The sequence below is a fragment of the Halichoerus grypus genome, chromosome 6, assembly GCF_964656455.1.
Source record: "Halichoerus grypus chromosome 6, mHalGry1.hap1.1, whole genome shotgun sequence".
Classification (NCBI taxonomy): domain Eukaryota; kingdom Metazoa; phylum Chordata; class Mammalia; order Carnivora; family Phocidae; genus Halichoerus; species Halichoerus grypus.
Genome location: NC_135717.1, coordinates 45,478,368 through 45,493,786, shown reverse-complemented (window position 1 = coordinate 45,493,786; position 15,419 = coordinate 45,478,368). Strand labels below are relative to the sequence as shown.

At 55.6% G+C, this 15,419-nt stretch overlaps 1 protein-coding gene and 1 long non-coding RNA gene across 2 annotated transcripts; one reads left to right on the top strand and one right to left on the bottom strand.

The window, feature by feature from the left end:
* The first annotated feature begins 2,839 nt into the window (after positions 1-2,839).
* Positions 2,840-3,707, top strand: LOC118531897 (calmodulin-alpha). The gene has a single exon (XM_036086171.2). It carries the CDS (start codon positions 2,975-2,977, stop codon positions 3,422-3,424), a length of 450 nt encoding a protein of 149 aa, XP_035942064.1. The 5' UTR covers positions 2,840-2,974; the 3' UTR covers positions 3,425-3,707.
* Positions 3,708-4,879: 1,172 nt separating this feature from the next.
* On the bottom strand, positions 4,880-14,572 carry LOC118531898 (uncharacterized). The gene is made up of 3 exons (XR_004915450.2): positions 14,200-14,572; positions 13,262-13,422; positions 4,880-6,191 (listed from the first exon to the last, which is right to left on the bottom strand). It is a non-coding gene; the product is annotated as an uncharacterized LOC118531898 (long non-coding RNA).
* Positions 14,573-15,419: the final 847 nt, after the last annotated feature.

The window sequence follows — 15,419 nt, the reverse complement described above, 5'->3', positions numbered from 1 at the left end:
GGCCCCCGGCTTTCTCCAGCCACCCTGCTGGTCTCTGCTCTGCCTGGCCACATCCTCTCTGTTCTTGTTGGCTCAAGGGGCTCCTTTCTCAGCCAACCTGGGTCCCCCCGCCACTCAGCTGTGGTTCTTCTGTGCCCCTCGGCAGGCAGCCTTTCCTGGTCTCCCTCACACTCAGCTGGGGGGAGACAGACACCCCACAGGCTGATGTGGGGCATTCTTCTCACTTGTCTCTCCGTGCACGCTTCTTACTCGGCCACAGGGCTCAGCGGTGGGGCGTGGAGCAAGTGACAATCTCCCAGCCTCAGACTCATCCCTGATGGACACCCTTGTCCCAACACACAGGGAGCCCGGCGAGAGGTGCGGCCCCATGAGGACACACCTGTGGATGTGAGGTGTCCCCAGCTCCCTCCTGCTCCTTCCAAAGAGCTGGGCCGGGGCTCTACGCCAGGGCTCTACACCGGGGCTGCAGAGGAAGAAGGGGGCTTCATCAAGCTGGATTAGGTTTTGGCGACGCATGCCGTGTTGCTCCCCCCTTTCCCAGCCCTGAGTTCAACTCTCAGACGCCCTGTGGTGTTTGTTGGTCACTCGGGAGCAGCGATCCCTGACGCTGGCCCCGTGCAGCTGACCAGCCGCTTACCTGCTGCGGCAGGAGGCCGGGTGGGGAGGGTGAGGGAGGGATTTCCATATGGATTCATGCTCTGAGAAGAGAACACGCCGTATTAGAGAGGAAGCGGGGTCCAAAATGGCAGGCCGAGGGTGGGGAGGTACTCACCAGAACTGTGGCTCCTTCCGCAGTTACTGGGTGCCCGTGGGCATAGGTCTGTCCCTCCCGAGACTCCATCTGTCCATGGGGAGAGTGAGCGACAATCTTTCTCACCTTCCGGTCCCCTGAGGATACTCGCTAGATGCTCTTTCTACATACAAGCCTCTGCCCTGTGCGGAACTGCGTTGTTGAGGCTGATGTCCAAGAGCTGACTAATGTGTCGGGGCCTTGGACTGTTTGATGTGACTAGAACCTCCAGGCAGACGAGTTTAGTTTATCAGTCCAATCAAGAAAGGTATAATAAAATTGAGACTGAGGTCCTCCTTTTCTTGAGTGTTGGTTCACATCAAACACAAACCAGCTTGCTACCAGAGATGAGGTTTATCTAGAATAATGATGCCTCCCGTTGACCAAAGATGCTTTGATCTTTGATCTCAAGTGCCCTGATCATATATGGCAGACGTATTATCCCATTTTATAGATGACGATATTGAGACCCAAGTTAAGCTTCCAAATCTGCAACGGAACTAGAACCAAGAGGTTTAGTCTCCTGATAGCATCTGAAAAGTTCTTCATTGTTTATGATGCATCATCTAATACCAAGGGAAACTAAGAAAATGTTAAGCATCTTGGATTTTTAATCACAAGTCCTGCTAATAAGGTAAGAAGAAAATGTAAAATATAGATTTATATCTTCAAATATCCTTAAGAGCAGGTCTTCATTGTCAGGAGCCCCACCCATCCTGGGTCACGTGCGGAAGCAGGAGCATCCCAGGTAGACCACGTTCTGCACACGATACCAGCTGTCGGTTTCACTGATTGCTCAATGCTTATTGAGGTCTCTGTACTATTCCGGCGCAAAGATGAAACAGCAATCCTTCGTCAAGACATCTTTGCAAAAGAGGTTAGACAACTGGAACATTTCCCTTTGTGTCTCTCTCTCCATCCGGATCCCCTGACTCGGGGTGGGCTGGGGGGCAGGTGTTTGCCCGGCTGCACTCTAGGGAAGGTGAGACTCCTCAGTCTGTCGGAGGGGCTGAACCAGAGAGACCTGGAATTTATACAATTCCTCGGGAGAGTGAAGGAGTTCATTCCATACACAGAGGCACAGGTGGGTGGAAATCCTGGGAATGTGTAGGGACCAAGAGGAGATCTGCTTGAGAAAGACACCATAGAGACTCCGGTGCAAACGTCCCTTCAGAGGCTTGGGTCTCACTTGCTAAGGACTTGGGAATAGTCCCCAAGGGGTTGAGCTCTTGGTCTAAACTCTGCTACTCAGAGCAGTGGGCAGAGATGATTTCCTTCGAGAGAACGCAGGAGCCTGGGGGCCACGCACTCCCCAGCATCCCCACGGCTCTCGGGCACGACCCCGCACTCCTCCCCTGTGTCCCCATGCAGAACCTTGAACCTAACAATGGAACAGGATCAGAGGAATCACAGAGCTCGAGGAGAGGTATTCTGAGGGGACAGGAAGCCTTTTCCTCACCCCCCGAAATCACACTTGGAATATTCGTGTCATAAACAGCACCACCCGGGGGGCCAGGTTCTGCGTGCGCCCAGGCCCCTTGCTTGCTCGAAGCTGCAGGCAGCGGGCCGCATCTTCCACCTACAGATCTGTCGACCGCCCTGGGCTGGGGATTTAATGATGCCCATGGGTCCACCCTGGTAGAATTCCATGCAGTTCTACCACATCCGTCCCCACCGGTCTGCCCTGTGGGATGAGAGCTGGGCAGTAGCCTGAAAGGAGCACAGACAGGAGCACCGGACAGTCCCCCTCTCCTCCAGGACCTGCCGTGGCCACCGAGGGAGGCTCCCTTTCCCTTCCCGCCATGGTCTGTGTGAGAAGTTTCCAAGGTGGCTTGTGTCTGCCATGGGGTCCTGGGGAGGCTGACAGGCCTCTGACGGCCCCCACGCTGGCTCCCCCCAGCTTCTCCTGGGTGGGCCCTGCCACTCCAATTCCGGCATTTCTGGTCTGCCGCTTGTCTGTCCCTCCCTGGGAGGAGGATTTCGCCCAAGGACATGCGGAGGGTGGAGAGCCTTTCCCCTCCCTCTGCTCCAATTGTAGAAAAGGAGGGGGTTCCCATCCCAGGGCAAGGCTGCCACGGGAGCTCTGCCCTCACACAGACTTGGCTGCTTGTCCCAGTCGCTGGTCCCCAGCTCTGACGTGAGCGCTTTGAGCTGGTCGGCAGCTCCGTGACGGGTGTGAGTGACATGGCCAAGCAGCTGTCTGAAGAGCAGGTGGCCGAGTTCAAGGCGGCTTTCTCCAGATTTGACAAGAACGGCGATGGCACCATCAACACCCAGGAGCTGGGCGCCGTGATGCAGGCCCTGGGCAAGGATCTGTCGGAGGCCGAGCTGAAGGAGCTCATCGCCCAGGTGGACACGGATGGCGACAGTGTCATCAGCTTCCAGGAGTTCCTGGCAGAGGTGGTCAAGAGGATGAAGTCCTGGGGCAGCGAGCAGGATATACAAGAGGTCTTCCGCGCCTTCGACCTGGATGGCAACGGCCGCATCAGCGTGGACGAGCTCAAGCAGGCCATGGCCAAGCTGGGCCAGACGCTGTCCCAGGAGGACCTAGATGCCATGATCCAGGAGGCCGACACGGACGAGGATGGGCAGGTGGACTACAAGGAGTTCCTGCGCATCCTCTCCCAGAAGTGAGGCCCGGCCCTGGCCCGTCTCCTGCCTGACTCTGGTCCTCATGCCTTCTCGGGGCCCCTGCTTTTGTGGCGGGGACGTCAAGGGGAAGTCTGGGTGGTGGATGGGAGATTACCTGTTGGTGGGAAAGCCTGGCCTCTCCTGGGTCCGGGTTCTGTGCTCTCTGTGCCCGGCGAGGCCTTAGAGCTGCTCCTGCAGAGAGATGGGGAGCCCCCTGCCTCACTGGGCGGTCGTGAGGAAACCCAAAGCAATGTGGTGGTTGAAATAAAAGGAATGTGAACTCCAAGGGTGGTGAGTGCTGGTGCTTGAATGTTTGGTTGGAAAGTGGAAAATCAAAGGCTCCAGACGGTGGTATTTGGGTTTCTTTTGCACCTCTGCCCCTTTCCCTGTGCCCGAGTGGGAGAACCGACCTGGGTAGGCCAGACGGTTCTCCTCCAGCGTCTCCCGGATGCCTGAGGAGAACAGGTGCGGGACGGGTGCGTCGGGCTGGGAGAGGACACAAGAGGCACGTTTCTTTGGCTTGAGGTTCTGCCTGAGCTCCTGGGTCCAGACCGGAGGCTGGAGGCCGGAGCCTGGGACTGAGACACTCTCTACACCACAAACAAAGTTACCATCCTTTGCACCATCCTCGTCCTCTGCTGCCCCCAACCCCATTCAAACTGGGGTTTGTGGCATTGCAGTGTGGATCCCCAAAATCAGACCCACTGGAGGCTGCTCGTCACAGTTTTCAAGGCTCCCTTCCTTGTCCTGGTTCTCAGAGATGGCTTAATCCAAGGTCACCCTGCACGGGAGGAAACCGAGGCCAAGGATGGCTCGGATTGAAATCCCAGGGCTGTAGGGGAGGCAGAACAAGCCCGGGGCCTCAGGATTCGGAAAACACACATGGTTTTCCAGCATAGTCTTCAACCAGCTGTGCGGCCCTGGGTGTCCTGTGATGGTGGGCTTCTGCTTCCTCCTTCGTGAAATGAGTTTTTCTTTTGCTTTTGGCGGTGACTGACTTTATCTTTTCCTAGTTGTGCCAAGTCAGTGGTTCTCAGCTAAGGGTGGGGAGACCGAGCCAGCTTCCCTGGGGGGTTATTGCAAAATACCAGCGCCCGCCCTTTCCCGCCTGCCCCTCATTCCGGCGCGGGTGGGGGTGAGTGGCAGAGCCTGTCCAGCTAAACCCCAGTGGGGGGGGGGCAGGGCCAGGTCACCAAGGGGGGGCTGTGGCTCGGATGAGGTCTTTCTGTTTTCTTCTCTCCCATTTGACATCGTCGGTGGGTCATTCCAGTCTCCCATGACCCTCACACGCTGCTGTCTCCTTCTTCCCAGCCCTGTCCTCAGACTGAGTCCCCAAGTACGGCCAGGCCCCCTCCAAAGCCTAGCAGGTGTCAGACACAGCAGGGCAGCTCCTGCCCGGGTTGAGGGCTGGGAGGCCCGGTGGGCTGGGCGGGGGGCGGGCTCTGAGGCAGGGAAGGAGTCTCATATCCCCTGAGGTTCTGAGGGAGGCAGGGGATGGGCCAGGGAGCAAGATGACAGAAGTGTGGGATCTGGGGGAGGTTCGGATGTGGCAATAAAGAGATGGGACAAAGGCAGCAAATGACCTGGTGTGGTGAGGGAAGGAGCGGCAGAAATACTCTTCGGGTCCAGGACGGGGGTGGTTCCCTCCAGAAAGTCCCTGTCCCCTTCCAGACGTAGTCACAGAGGTCTGAGTTTCTAAATGAGTGAGTCCTAAATGCCAAGCTGGCCCAAGGTGAAGGTTTCCAGGCTCTGTGTGGAAACAGGAAAAATAAAGAATTTTTCGACTAGCCTAAATGCATGCCGTGTTTAAAATTCTGAGAACACACTCTTTCTGTATTTTCCATGTTAAATGTCCTTTCTTCCATGAAGCCACTGTGATGGCAGGGGATACTTTCGTGGGACTTTTTTTCATGTTCTTACTCGGAAAAATGAAGAGTCCTTACAAAGTGCCCCAAATGAATGTGGGTATTTCACTGTCCCATAGCCCCAGACATCTGAGAACCGCTGCTGGAGTGGATGGAGTGTAAAGTCGATTTTCTTTCTTTAAAAAAAAAAAACAAAACCTTTTCTTCCCCGACTTTGAAGAAATATGTGGCTCATGCATGGGAATAGTAAACTCCCACCGTCAACAGTGAGCGCACGTTCAGGACTGGTGTTTGCATGGGAGCGGGGGCCAAGGGGCCGGGAGGCGGTCCACCGACCCTTCCTGTGGCACTCCGCAAACTGGCTGCAAGCTACGGGGCCGTTCTGCTCTCTGTGTTTTCGTATGTCTACAGTGTGCTCTGCTCAACATCATGTACGCGGCACTAGAAAGATTGGAACTGGCAGAGGGAAGGGGAGAAATGAGGCCCCTGGCAGCCCCAGGGGGCTAGGAGATGGGGCATCTGAGGCTGTTCACTCAGGAGCTGTTCCTGAAAAGGGTGTGCTGGGCCACAGGGCAGGAACAGAGCAGCAGAAACCTCTCTTTATCTGTTACCCCAGGAGGACAAACGGGGAATCTGAGGGTCTGGGAAAGGAAGTGACTCACTTCAGGTCTCCAATGAGAGACAGATGTGTGTGGACTTTGAGGCTTCAGAGGCTGCCCCCTCCAGCAGTGCCTCATCCCCCACCCCCCCACAGTCTTCCACCCTGAGACTCTGGTGGCCCTGCCCCAAGGACGAAGGACCCCTTGGGCATGGGGGGTCTGGTGGAGAGAGTTGGTCAGGAGCCACAGGGTGGAGAATCTTCTGGAAGGCGACAATCCTAGTGACCTTCTCGCTGCACCTGGCACCTGGGAGATAAACAGAAACAGCCTCAGCAGTGACTCCAAATCTCCTGGAGGACTTTCGAGGGTGGGGTCCAAGTTCGGGAAGCCGCCCTGCCCCAATCTAGAGCTCTGGGGAGGACTGGAAGGAGCGCGAGAAGCGTCCCCAGAGCCAACACAGCTCGAGGTGACTTCAGGGAAAGTCAGTTCTCTGAAAATCAGTTTGCCAAGACTGATTCTGCCAATGGCCGATTTGCTGGTTATTTCCCAATTTACAAAAAAAAAAAAATTATTTGTAAAAACACTTTATGAGGATTACAGAGATTCATATTGGAAGAGATGGTTTAAGACCTTTTTGAGTATTTCTCTGGAGTTTTCCTCACCCGGTTGAAAGTTTTAGCTTTGTTGTGTTGTTCTGGCTTGGTCATTTATCTTAGTCGGTTCACCTGAGCCTCTCACCCCACCACCCGACTAAGATGAACGTTCTCTGCGTTCTGTTCTTGGTTTGCTCTTGTGTTTGTTTTCGTCCATTGGGTCTATGATTTGGAGGAAGGAGAACGGAGTCATTTAGAGATGGAGTAGAGCAAGACTCCAGCGTCAAGGATCTTGTGGACCATAGATCAGGCAGGTCTCCCTCTTCTAACAGATTTTCAGTAGAGCCTGTTGCTTTAATTCACAGATGTATGAACTGGCTCAGTGAGACAGATTTTGCATGTGTTCTAGGTGGTATTTGGTAAAGGCTCGGTGTCTGAAATAGGAATCACCCACGAAACTGACATTTAGCTGAGCAGAACTAAACTGATAAGTCTACTGGGGGAAACCAGCTTTGGTGAAAGCAAAACTAATCTGAACTGAAGCAAAATTCTCGCCAAATCCTTCAAGATATTAATCAGGACATTGATTTTAGATGAATTACTCTACTTCCAGTCAAAACAGATATTTCAAGTAATGAAATATTTCATTTCTTGTATTACTCAAATATTTCAAGTATGTACTAAGTAATACATTTTCTTCATTGAATTGCCCCTGGATTTTTAAAAATCCTAATTTATATCTATTTCTGGCAGGAGTTTCTTTTAAGGTCCATATTAAAAGCCTGCTCCTTCAGGAAGCCTTCCAGAACAGGGTGGTGGATCCTCCACACACACATTGGAATGACTGACTCTCTCTTTGTACCACTCTCATCCAAGTGCATCTTATATTATAGCTCCTTGTGAATAAGGCCTAGTCTTCTTCCTCAGAACCCCAAATAATAATATAAACACATCCACATTCACACTGGATCGTGAACTCCTTGAGCGTAAGATGTGTGGACCCCAGGAGTGTGGCTGATCGATCGCAAACCCTCCTCGCATCGCTCTGGATGCTGGGTGACCGGGCAGGGTCCTTCTCCCACAAGGCCTCACCTCTACCCCCAAGCGATGGCTTCCACGGTGCCCACTGGATTGAGGGGGGGGTCTCTGCAATGTCTACTCAACAGGAAGAGAAAAGACCCGGAGTGACTGAGCGAGAGGGCACCTCTCTGCTGCCCCATCCTCTATGCACAGGATATAAAATTCCAGCAGTCCTGGATTAGCCAGGGTGCCCCAGAGACACAGCACCAATGGGACGTGTAGAGGGTTGTAAGAGGAGTTTTATTATAGGAATTGGCTCACGTGATTATGGTGGCCCAGAAGTCCCGCAATCCACGGGGTCATTCAGCCTGAGTCCAGAAGCCCAAGATCCAGGGGGGCCCGTGTCCCAGCTCAAGAGCAGGGAGCAAATTCACCCTTCCTCCACCTTTTTGTTCTATCCGAGCCCTGGATGGGCTGGTTGGTGCCCCCCACACTGGGGAGGGCCACCTGCTTTCACCAACTCCCCTCATACACACCCAGAAACAATGTTTTACCAGCCATCTGGGTGTCCCTCGGTCCAGCCAAGTTACCAAAAACAAACCATCACAAGCTCACTCGCTCCCGGTGTGGAAACAGGGAGGGTCCAGGCCATGTATGTCATAGGACAGAGATGTAGATGTCAGGCCATTGTACCAGTTTTTAGGATTTCAGATCAGTGTTCTTCACAGGGCACCATCGCCTCTGCCACCCAGGGTACAGGGCTTGTATGGTCCAGATTCTCAGGAAAAAAATCTAGATAGGACACCTCATCCCATTTTTCTCTGTAAACTAGTCCAGGTTTGAGTTTGAGGGTCCACAGTGAGGCTGCCATACCCCTCATTCACTGGGACTGCTCGGTTACCCTCTGAGGGAGCAGAGCTGTCCTCTCCCAGCCACCACCCACCCACACAGGAGCTCCCCTGCTCCTCCTGCCCTTCTCTTTGGTTTTACTCTCTCTGGGAAAGCACCCAGATGTCCCATTCTGCAAGCTCCTTCTTGCTCATCTACACTTGTTTACCATCTTAGGGTGCTCTCATCTCTTCCCTACTGCAGATGGCCCTCATGCCCAAGGCACTGGCACCCGCTTTGCATCTCACCTCTACTGGTCCAGCCTGTGCCTGCCCTTTTTTGTTTTTGTTTTTAATTGTATTTATTTATTTGACACAGAGAGAGAGAACACAAGCAGGGAGAGCAGCAGGCAGAGGGAGAGGGAGAAGCAGGCTCCCTGCTGAGCAAGGAGCCCGAAATCATGACCTGAGCTGAAGGTAGACGCTTAACCGACTGAGCCACCCAGGCGCCCCTGCACCTGCCCTTTGCTGAAACCCAGCAATTCCTCCCTCAACCAAACGATTGATGTACCCGAGAGCTGCTGAAAAAGGCCATGCATGGATCCCCCAGTGTTCTGACCTCCAGATGGTCTGGGGAGACCCTGATGTTCAGACCCCTCAGTTGGTCTGGGGGGCCCTGATGATCTGACCCCCAATTGGTCTAGGGGTCCCCCAATGTTCTGACCCCGCAGTTGGTCTGGGGACACCCTGATGGTCTGACTCCCAGTTGGTCTAGGGGCCCTGATGTTCTGACCCTCAGTTGGTCTGGGGGCCCCCCAGTGTTCTGACCCCTCAGTTGGTCTGGGGGACCCTGGTGTTCTGACCCTCCAGTTGGTCTGAGGGGGGCCTGATGTTTTGACCCCCCAGTTGGCCTGGGGAGACCCTGATGTTTTGACCCCCAGTTGGTCGGGGGAGACCCTGATGATCTGACCCTCCAGTTGGCCTAGGGGCTCCCCAATGTTCTGACCTCCCCAGCTGGTCTGGCAGACCCTGATGTTTTGACCCCCCTGTTGGTCCAGGACCTCAGGCTTGACCATCTATTTTACGCTCCCAAGTGCTTATGTGGCGGAGATTGAGAAGCCAAGAGTAACTGCTCCAGCCTGTCCCTGGAAACCATGACTCTACCAGGTGCCCACACCCCCAACTCTTCCTTTGCCCCACTGGGCAGATGGGCACGGCCTGTGGAGAGGAATCCGGGGGAGTAGGCACTCGTCTCTACAGGTCTCCACGGTGGGAGGCTGCTGGTTGCACAAGTCAAGTCTGAGTCACTCTGTTTGGGAACAGATGGTGCTCTGCTTGGTGACCTGCCAGCCCCAATACCCACCCTGCCACCCAGAGGCACAGGGTGCCAGGAACTTCACCAGTCTCCTGGAGGAGCCATGTTTCCCTGCACCCAGAGCGTTGTGGTCGTGACAGCATGCTGGCGGCGGCAGTGATGTCCATCCATCCGTCCATTCATTCATTCTGCAGTGTCCTCTTGAGCCACCCACCTTATTATGGGTCTGTGAGGACATGGAGGGAAATGTCACACTGGCCTCTGCCCTCTAAGGGAGGTGAGATGTAGGTGTGAACAACCACATGCAAAGACAGTGGGTGGCAGGTGCCTCATCAATGGATTCCAGTGTCATGAGTGTGCACAGCAAAGGGTAGAGACTCAGAGGTGGTGTCAGGCTGGGCATGGGAGGTGGGGGAAGCGTCCAACAGGTGGGAGAACGTTCTTGGCAGAGGAACTGTGAGACTAGAAGTGGGGACAGTGGGCACGTGCCATGCCCTTTGGGGGCATCCCACTGCCTGGGAGCCAGGGGAGACCCTGGAGCCCCGTGACGGATGGCCTCGACTGTTAGGAGTTTGGAATTCCTTTCAAGTATCCCAGTGGAGGCATTTCCCAGCTCTGTGACCTTGGACAAGTCAGTTATAGCCTCTGCCTCAGTTTCCTTGTAAAATGGGGGGAAATAATATCTCTGTCGAGGTTGCTGTGAGGCCTAAGTGAGTCATGTGGAGAGAGGGCCAGCAGCGGAGTCCAGAACAGCTTGTTTTAGATAAGTAGCATAATCCACGCATTATTAGTGCATTGGTTTTTTTCCAGAAGATCAAATGGAGACTTGCTGAAGGTTTTTAATCAGAGGAGGTATATGGTCACATCGGTGCTCTTGGAAGGTTATTTCTCAGTGGTATGCAGGATAAACCAGAGCGGGGGCGCCAGGGTCCCTGAGGAGGCTAATTTGACACGCTGAGCCTGAGCTGATAAGGGAAGGGGGCAGGCGGGCAGAGGGGAGCCCCTGCTGCTGGTGAACTGCAGAGCAAGGGCAGGGCTTCGGGTGGGGCTGACTCTGTGTCCACCTGAGCCTTAGGGAAGTCTGGGGCAGGGAGGAGGGGGCCGGCAGGGAGAAGGCTGTGCGCTCGGCCACACCAGGGCGGGACCATGCCTGGACCACGCCGGCTCAGGAGCTACCCCTGTTCTTGCTGCTGTCGGAGGACCAGCTACCGTTGGACGCGTGAGGCCTCTTGCCGTGCCAAATGGCGAAAACACATTCAGTTCTCAGAATCCTGGAGCCACAGGGAGCCTGAGAGCCTCAGGCTCTGGTAGGAACAGGGCAGAGTGCACTGCTTATCAAAGTCCTGGGGCCTGCCCAGCCTCCAGAAATGGAGGGGAGAAAAGCGCAGGACCCCCTCCAGCCAGTTCTGTGGGGGCCAAGAGGTAGAAGTGTCCCCAGGGCTTTCTGTCCACACACCTCCCTGCAGGAGAGGGCCTTACCCTGATAAGGAAAGTCTGTGTCCTAAGATGGCCGACCGAGCTGGCGGGAGAGCCCCAGTCCTCGCCACGGGGCTCTTCCGGATTCCTCTCCCTGCCCCGCTTCGCGCACACGCCAAGAGTGCCCAGTACGCGGAAGTAGATGTGTATAAATTGCCCCCCTTTGTTTGTGCTCGGGGCTCAGACCTTTGGAGACCACTCTCCTCTGAGCCCGCTGGTGTTAAATAAACTTGTCTTCCAAGATCTCCGGGTGCCGCTTGGTTCTTCCGTCGGGCGATCCAGTCCAGGTTCTGTAACAACCCCAACCCCAAAATGCTCAGTTGTGGGGAGGGGGACTTCTGGGCTACTTCAGGCACCTGTCCCAGGAGCGGGGGGAGGGGGGGAGCAGGAAGGGAGGGGAAGGAGGCATGCACGTGGAACTGGGGCCACTCCTGGAGCCCGCTCTCGTGGGGACGGCTGTGTAAGAGGCTCTGTGATTCCTTCCTCCTCTGTCTCCCTCCTCTTGGCTCTTCTTTCAACAAACTTGTGTAGAGCATGATTATTCCAGGCACAATGGTAGGTGTTGGTGATCAAGAAAATGCCCACCTTGACAGCACTCTCCATTGGTGACAGGGACACAGGCAGGAGTGCCCACTGGGGGACCTGTGATGACATGGGTCTTGGGACTGACCCTGCCACATGGGGATAGAGGCCGCCAGACAGGACATCTCAGCTGGGCCTTGCTGCTGGCCCCTGGGTGGCCTTGTAGACCCCTGGGGGGTGGGCACTCGGGGCTCAGGGCAGAGCTCCGGGTTCACTGGGGATGGCTGCAGAGTACCCCGCTTCAGGCACCTTCTCTGCCTGTCTTTCTGCTTGGAGGCAGATCCACGCCTTTGAGAAGGGCCCTCCGCGGCCAGACTGCTTGCCTGCAGGGAGAAGGATGGGCTGCCCGAATGGCCACATAATCCTCTCTTCTCTGTGCCATTGGAATTCTGGAATTTTTCTCTGTAAGGATGAACCTCCTTCCCTGTGACATTACCTTGGGTGCCACCCCCCTTCCGTTGCTGGCCCCGAGAAAGGAGCCAGGGCAGCGTGGTGGGTGGGGGCCGAGACAGCAGGGCACTGGGGGGCATCAGGGACAGGCTACGAGGAAGGCAGTCTGCTGCGGCCTTAGGGACTTGGCTTCAGCTGTTCTTCTTGTCACTGGGGTCTCAGCATAAACGTCAGCCCCTTGGAGAGGCCACCTGGCCACTGGTCATGCCTCATCGTGGGACCGGCTTCGACTCTGAAGAGCACCACCATCTGATACTCTCCCCATCCCGCTCAACCAGAACATGAGCTTCACAACGGCTGGACTCTGTCTGTCTTGCTCATTGTTGGTCTCCCAGCCCTGGATTCAATTTTGTAGGAAGGAGGAGCATGCAGATGGCCATCCTTTTCAGCTCTGGGCACCTCCCTTTTAAACGAAGGGGTGGAGACAGGCTGGGACCCGTCCAGAGAAGAATGACCTAGAAGACCCCGCGCACGGGCGTGTTTGCCGTGGAGGCTGCAGGGGGCTGCTGGACCTGGAGTAGCCCCTGCTGAATCCCTGAGGAGCATCTCCCCCAGGACAGGGACTCAGACCTGCTCCAAGTGGCCCCAGGGCTAAAATCAGGGCTGGGAGTGGGGGTTGCAGGGGCTGGCCTGTGGCTCAGCTGGACGGTGCTCCTCCAAGTGGGGCTTCCCCAGGCTACGCTGTTGCTTGCGAGGTGGTGGGTGGAAGCATTCGGGCAGATGCTGGGAAGACTTTGGGAAGGGGTTGTGGAGGGGATTCATCCATCCTCCCGAGGGCTTGGCTGCGTGGATGTTCCTCCCTTTTCTGCGGTTCAGTGGTTCCTTAACTTCCCAAGACGGGTCTAAAGATCCTTGTTTTATTGGAAATAATGAGATGGACGGCAGGTTGGTGTCCTCCCCACCATCCCCCCCCCCACCCCCGCCCCGAAACTTAACAACCCCTGCCTTTTCCTCAGCGAAATAGACCCTGCAACAGACGGGGGTGGGGGGCGCAAGTGAAATGGGGCAAAGACTGGAGGGAGTCCTGGTGTCTCAGGCCACCCAGTTTGAGGTGATTTGTCACAGCCGTCCCAGGGAGGGCATGCGGGTGGGTCAAAGCTGTCAGCTACTCACAGAGGCGTAGAGAAGGGGGTGCGCGGGCTCTTGTGGGCGTCTTCAGTGCAGAGGGTGGGGCCAGCTCTGTGGCTGCGCGGGGTCTGATGGGCTCCCCACATCATGATCAGCACCAATTGGGAAAACAAAAGAAGCGCTGGTCAGCAATTTCAGTTTGTGTGCTAAAAAACACAATTTGGGAATAAGGGCTCCTGGGTAGAAAAGGGTTTGGCTGGAGGCTCCTAAAAGCCCTCCGGCTGTGAGGCAGCTCGGAGGGCGCACAGGGCTCCCCAGGCCTCGGGGGCGGCCAGCAGGGAGGACCCGGGAGAAGGGTGGGGACGTGGGCCCCCCACAGGGGCCCATCTGGAGCCCAGCCTCACCTGCTGCTTTCCCGGCAGACTGGGCGAGCCTTGGGGTAGAGCTGGCTGGTTTCAGGAAGGACTGCAGCAGCAGATGGCTGCTCAAGTCAGCAGTCAGCAGGGGCAGGGCCCCGCTCTCCCCAGGCACTCTCCCCAGGCCAGGCTGGGATGGGGCAGGACGGGTGAGGTGGTGCTTGGCACGAGCACTGTGCTCTGTAACTGGGACTCAGTTGCCCTCTGGGGCTCCAGCAAAGATGAGGACTGGAGCCGTGGTCCTTGAGGGCAGAGAAGGCAGGAGAGTGCCTGCCACCCACCGCCAGGACAGGAGGCCTGGGAGGGACGTGTGTGTGCAGGGGAGGGACGGGCTGGGAGCCTCAAGGCAGAGGAGACCGGCCTTTAACAGACCAGACTTTCCTTCACCTCCCTGTGCTCTCTCCTTTTTCCCACACCAGGTGCTCCGGCCACCTTCACTGGTGGCCCTGGAGAGCTCAGCTTTTGAGTTCTAGAAGGAACAGGCAGTACACGTAGTGAGCCTTGACACCAACCATGCGTGGGGTGGGCAGCAGTGGGGAAGGGAGTGATGCTGACCTTGGCACTGACCTTGTGTTTGATCTTGGGCACGGTCTCTTGGCCCTGGGTTTTCTGTTTGCAAATCAGGGGGTAGCGATGCCTCTTTCTCTGCAGATTTGGTCAAGTTGTTGTTAGCGTGGAGACCACTTTGGACCCGCTAACCTTCGGAGCAGGGGCAGCTTCAAGAGGCCAGGGCGCGCGTGCGTCTTCCTCAGGCTTGGGGGTCCCTGCAGGGCTGGTCAGAGCCCACGGGCTGTGGGACCCAGGCCTGCCACGGTGACTTCTCTTTACTTCTACAGCTTTGGGTGGAGCTTGAACCGTCCACGGGGCTGCTCTGCTTCCTTCTCTGGGTTTTCCATAGGGCGAAGGGGATTTCCTGTCAGGAACCACCATGGTATCTCTCAGGGCCAGTGGGGAGAAATGTTGGAAGCAGAGCCCGTTATCTCTCCCCAAACAATGCTGGTCCCTTGTTCTGTGCGCTGGCAAAAAAAAAAAAAGGGAAAAAAAAGTCTTTTCAGGCGTGCACTTTTAGGCCAGAGGATTGTATTTGTGCGTATGTTATGATTATCACAGGGGCTTACAGCAAACTGCTAGGAAGGAAAGTGGGGGGTGGGGGGGGGGAGAAACAGAAAAATAAATAATTCAACTGGTCGCTCTGAAAGGGACCCCAAAGATCTCTGAACTCACTGATGGTCAAAGTTTGGGCCCTGACCTCTGATGGTTCCTGAGATGACTTTAGGACATAAAATGACAAATATCACAAAGGTGAGAGCAGACCTCCCTTTAGTATCTAGGCAGGATTTGTTAATATAATTTTGTTTTCAGAACGCTGATTGTTACTGTTTCCTCCTATTTGTAGCAAAGGAAGCTGGTTTTCTATTTAATAATCAGGACATAAAGGGATCTTTTAGAATAAATACAGAACCTGCTGATGGAAACATATCCAGCAGAGAAGCATGCAAACAACGCCAGCTCGTGTTGGTGACTCTCAGAGCAGGGACCCTCTGGAAATACAAGGGTGACCAAGCCCCCCGCCCTCATACATGGAGGACGGAACCCAGGCCACAGAGCGCTGGGCCTGACTGGGGTCCCCGAGGATACGGGCACAGGTGTGGGTGGGGGACACGAAGTAGAAAGAGCAGGGGAGACGGGGAGAGGATATCACCTGCAAAGATGCCCAGGGAGAAGCGAGGGCTCAGGACCCAAGCCAGAGGCCAAAATCTGGCCACCGCCACGGAGGGGACCTTGTA